This window comes from Pterocles gutturalis, unplaced genomic scaffold (assembly GCF_000699245.1).
Source record: "Pterocles gutturalis isolate BGI_N339 unplaced genomic scaffold, ASM69924v1 scaffold31349, whole genome shotgun sequence".
Taxonomy (NCBI): domain Eukaryota; kingdom Metazoa; phylum Chordata; class Aves; order Pterocliformes; family Pteroclidae; genus Pterocles; species Pterocles gutturalis.
Window position 1 is genome coordinate 24,603 of NW_010136859.1, and position 5,441 is coordinate 30,043.

At 42.5% G+C, this 5,441-nt stretch overlaps 1 protein-coding gene across 1 annotated transcript in view; it reads left to right on the top strand.

The window, feature by feature from the left end:
• Nucleotides 1–5,201, top strand: part of DCT (dopachrome tautomerase) — a gene marked incomplete at its 3' end in the record, with an annotated part of 15,326 nt that extends 10,125 nt beyond the window's left edge. Inside the window, exons 3-7 of the mRNA XM_010082462.1 lie at nt 120–220; nt 1,302–1,468; nt 3,072–3,251; nt 3,358–3,493; nt 5,000–5,201. Coding sequence (XP_010080764.1) covers nt 120–220; nt 1,302–1,468; nt 3,072–3,251; nt 3,358–3,493; nt 5,000–5,201 — 786 coding nt within the window. The remainder of the gene's footprint in view (nt 1–119; nt 221–1,301; nt 1,469–3,071; nt 3,252–3,357; nt 3,494–4,999) is intronic.
• Between the last annotated feature and the right edge of the window lie 240 nt (nt 5,202–5,441).

Sequence of the window (5,441 nt, forward strand, 5' to 3'; positions counted from 1 at the left end):
TCCAAAGGTGCAGAGCTGCAGGTTTTTGTTTAAGTCCACTCCAGGCAATAGAACAAGGTGCTCTCTTTCTCTTGAGGCTCATCGATTGCCTAAGTGCTTATTTTATCTTCCCTTTGTAGGACCTGGTCGCCCCTTCACAGCTATCGATTTCTCCCATCAAGGACCTGCCTTTGTTACCTGGCATAGGTACCATTTGCTGTTGCTGGAGAGAGACCTGCAGGTTAGCTGAACAGCCTTTCCCTTTCCTTATGCAGCTTCTCTCTTTTGCTCCGTGACTTTGTCAAGCCAGCCAAGGGTAAGCTACATCCTAGGATAGATTCTTACCCAAACTCCCAGGAGTGTTTGCTCATTGATCCTTTTATGTTTAAAGTGAAGTTAGTGCTTTCAAGATACTGAGGACTGAAGAGTTTCTCATTGTGAACAATGATGTGAAGGTTATCATGGAGATTTTTTTCTTCATCTCCACAACAGAGGACAGAAGACGTGAATTAACAGTATTTATTAATAAAATTAAAGAAACACCTGCATGTAAAACTTGGTAACAGATATTGTCTTCTGATGTTGAAGATATCGTCCTAATGAAAGCAACTCTAAATATTATCCCCTTTAAATGTGCCATGCCATACATTTAACACATGCATATATTTAGCAATACATTTTTAAAAGAAATATATCTTTATGTGCCTGACAGTCAGTTGCCAAAGCATAGACTCATTTCCATTTGCATTCCTTCTACATTGGCAATGCTACTGTATATCAACCTTGCAGATCTCTTAATGAAAATGGTTGGTATCAAAACAGTTGCAGGATCTTGCTTGCGTGAAATCATATCTAGCAAGCAAGCACAAGCAAATGCACTCCATTCTTCTGTTAATACAAGTTGAGATTCCTCCCCAAGGCTAGCCTTTCTGGAGCGAAAGCAAACCACATGCACAATTTTACCCATCACCCACTTACATCACTCAGCAAACCTCTTAGTTCCTTAAGGCTCAATTCATCTCTGCTCCTGCTCTCCCCTGCCTGGTCTGTGAGTTGGTAGAAGGCCTAACACGGCCAAAACAAGTGCAAGCGAACAGTAGGGTAACTAGTGGCAATGTCTTTTCTAGGACTGGCTTAACGTTCCAATCTTTTGAACAGAGCTGGAGCATCACTGTGAAGTACGTGTAGTTGAAATGCAAAATGAAAAGCAGAATATCTAGTGAAATACACAGTGAATATCCAGTGAAACAACTTGCAGGAGTCCCTTTCTTTCTCTTTCATTTGAAGATGATTCCCAGCTAACGCATTTCTGTCCATTGCAGCGACTGATAGGCAATGATTCCTTCGCGCTGCCCTACTGGAACTTCGCCACGGGTAGAAACGAGTGCGATGTCTGCACGGACCAGCTCTTCGGAGCATCGCGGCCAGATGACTCTGGGCTGATCAGCCTGAGCTCGAGGTTCTCCCAGTGGCAAATAGTTTGTAACAGGTACAAGAATATCTAGGGCAAGCTTGCATACCGACCAAACCTTGCTTTCATTCAGTACTGGGAGCATGGGCTCTCTCAGTGTGAGTAGCAGAAAAAGAACCAAGACATCTTTGTCTTTTTTAAAACTGGGAGTCGCGGTTGGTTTGTGTGTAGATGGTGCTGTGTAAACTTCCCCCATGGTATTATGGAAGTATATATATATTTTTTTTATGATGATTCTTTTGGCACAGGTTTTCAGTTGATTCAGTCAATTTGAGGCTGCCAAAAATCTGAAGAGTTTGCACATTGGCAAGTATATTTTTAAAGAAGAAATGCCTACATCTTGGTTCTCTGTAACAAACACCTGGCTGATTTTGGCAGCAGAAAACTGTTTTGACATATAGGAAGCTAGAGATAGGCTAAAAAAATCTGTTCCCTTGTATTGGATGAGATCTTAACCTTGCTATATTTAGTGCAGTTTGGGGACTGATTTCGAAGTGGCTGAGATTTTGCATGGAAAGAAACACAGAGACAGCCAGGAACTTGCTGCCACCTCTTTGCAGGCATGTACTGGTTTGGGTGAGGGCAGGGCTTTGATGTGCAGGACTGGGGTATTACAATACTCATAAAACATTCTTCTGTCAGATCCAGGGCAGCATGCAGTCAGTCAGATGGAGATACCAAGAGCTCAGGGCTTTTCAGAAGATTTTCTGTCTCTGAGTACTTGAAATTCTAGCTTTAGGCACCAGCTGGCTTTAAATATTGCCCCTACTTTTTCCTCTGAGATAAATAGGGTTTTGTTTTTTCTTGAAAGCTGAAGTGACTAAACTTTTTCTTTGCCACGGCTAAACAGAAAAAGGGCTTTTGTTTACTTCAGGAGTTTCTGAAAATGCCATCTAATTTTATACTGAACAGCATAGAATTTTTTCACAAGTTTTACACTGTTTTTCTCATCCTCCTTTCCTCTTTCTCTCCTTGATATAAAGGACTGGCTCCCCACTATATAGTAGGCAAACCCTGCAACAGCAGGATGTCCTCCAGGCCCTGCAAAACAGTATGTAATGCATTGCAGTTGCTTTTCTTCTGAAGGAGATGAAGGATGGAAAATGAAATCCTGTTTTCTGTCATTCCTTGCATTTTCTTAGCCCATCTCACAGTGGGACTTTCCTTTTCATTTTCCTCTTTGTTAAGACACTAAAAACTAGTCCTTATCCAGGACTAAAAGTTTTTCAATTCAAAATTCAAAAGACTTTTTTAGACTGTCTGGCAAAAACTGTTCTTCCAAAGCTCTCGGGAGGGGAGTAGGTGTGAAGGGAGTTGTGCTTGCCTTTTCTATAGCATCCTCTTGTCTGTGGAGAATGAGCCTGGCAAGTCTTGCTCTAAATTGCTGGTGGTCCACAGAGGCTGCAGAGCCATGACAAGCTGTGGCTCAGTGGCAGTCCTGAGATAACTTCAGGTCCCAGGCCACAGGATGTGAATCAAGACGGCTCAGGAGGTGTCAGTCCCTAAGCCCTGCTCTCTCACATGTACAGCCGAGGCCTCTTTTATGCTACTGGAGAAAAAGCCAACAAGCCAGGTGTCATCACCTTCTTCTAACTTGTGCCTCTTTCTGTTTCACACTCAGCTTGGATGACTACAACCGCCTGGTCACGCTGTGCAACGGGAGTAATGAAGGGCCACTGAGGCGGGGACCGGCCGGGGGCTCCAGCCAGCAGCTGCCCACTGCAGAGGATGTCAGGAGGTGCCTTTCCTTGCAGGAGTTTGACAGCCCCCCCTTTTTTCACAATTCCAGTTTCAGTTTCAGGTTTGTCCTTTGGCTTCTGCAGAGCCGGCCGGGTCACGGGTAGTCTTTACATGCAGGTTTATCAGCCAAACATGGTTACTTGATGGTTGCTTTTACTCATCCACAGGAATGCACTGGAGGGCTTCGATAAACCAGGTGGAGCCCTTAACTCACCGATGCTGAGCCTTCATAATTTGGCTCACTCTGTCCTGAATGGGACCAGCGTTCTCCCGCATGCTGCCGCCAATGATCCCATCTTTGTGGTATGTCTTTTTCCCCCAGTGTGAGTGAGTGGCAGTGGCTGGGGGTCCGAGGGAGGCGGTCTCCCACCCAATAAAAACAGCTGTCTCACCACAGATTTGCAAAAGAGAATCATAGAATCATAGAATGGTTTGGGTTGGAAGGGACCTTAAAGAACTAAAGTGAATTCCTTAAGAATAAGTCCTTTAAATAGAAAAGGAGATTTTTTTTTTCCTCTTTTCTTGAACAATGTCATGCCTGCATAATGGTCAAGTAAAAAAGGAAGAAATCTCAGGGTGATTTGTGAAATATAAGATAAGTTTCTAGGGAGAAGAGCTGCTATTCTGAGTCATGTTGCTCTGAATCCTTTCATTAGATGATATCTAAATGTAATAACTTATACCAGACAATTTTACAGCAACAAGAAAAACTGAAAGTGGGGTTAGTTATTTTTAGAGCAGTAAATTGAGTAGTTTGTTTCTTTGTTTGAAACTTCACAGGCTAAAAGGAAGCACATCTAATTTCAAGGTCTCTTGGGGAGCAGAAATAATTGTGATTTCACTGGTGCATTGGTACAGTGCTGCACTGCAACAAGCAGCACAAACAGCAATGTACAGATAAAAAGACAACCGTTGACTCTGGTTACTCATCTTTCTCTCCTAAAAAATTCATGCCAATTTATTTTCCTCTTTGTTAGATGAAACTACAGTGATTGTATAGAGAAATTGTAATACAATTAATTTATTTCTTACCTTTATTTTAAGTTTGTAATCTTTTGTTGGAAAAATTAGCCCAAATACTTATGTAGTGGTTCTCCAGTTTATTTCCTTAGTATTTCTTGAATTCCTTTCTTACACAATGAAATCTTCATTTCTCTCAGCTGTAATTTTATATGCAAGATTATTTTCCATGAGATACTTTCTAAGTTTTTTCCAGGGTGGTAATTAAAAAACATACGCCCATCAGAAATTAATTTGGACTGCCCCAAACATTTGTAATAGTTGTCTGAACTCAACTTGGAAACAACTTTCCCATATTCATGCTTTATAGACCTATAGACTCACTGGGCAAGACCTTATCAAGTTTGTGGGTACCTGGACCTGTGGAAATGGTGGCACACTATCAAGTGAGCACGAAGGAATCAAATTTCCTGCAGTTTTCCATACCTCTTCAAACATGAGAGAGCATAAAATACATTTTAGAGGTACATTCACCTCAGTGAGCTCAGAGGGTCCTCACCTGAGAGGATGGACATGCCCATTCACTGCAAGCTGATATTAAACTGTCTGGAGAAAGAGCTTCTTATGAACAAGCAGCGACAAGGACATATACAGCAAAATGTCCCACGCGGGAAGTCAATCTACTCCATTCTCATGAGCTTTCCTGGCTTACCATTCTGTAAATCCCACCTAAATTAGATTACCTTCTTCTCTCTCAAAAGCTGCTGCTACCTTAGGCGAGAGTGTTTTAAATGCTGTTGAGTTCAGAAAGAGCTTAATAAGTGTCCATGCCCATCCCTGGGTTTACAGGTTCTTCACTCCTTTACTGATGCCATCTTTGATGAGTGGATGAAGCGGTTTCAGCCCCCTGACAATGCCTGGCCTGAGGAGCTGGCTCCCATTGGTCACAACAGACTGTATAACATGGTCCCTTTTTTCCCTCCTGTGACCAACGACGAGCTCTTCCAAACTGCAGAGCAGCTTGGCTACACCTATGCCATTGACCTGCCAGGTACGTCTCAGTGGTGTGGAGGCTGTTCCAGGCCAAAAGATGAGAGGTCACATTTTCAACGATACAGATGTATGCAAAATAAGGCACCTTTTACAAAACACTGGGGTCTATTCCACTGCTCACTAACAATCACATATTGTACCACACGTGGTTACAACTCACCAGGTAAGCCGTGGTAACTACAAGTGTGCACATCTTGAAGAGTGAGATCTTTTATGTTAGATTGAAGCTTTAGCAAAG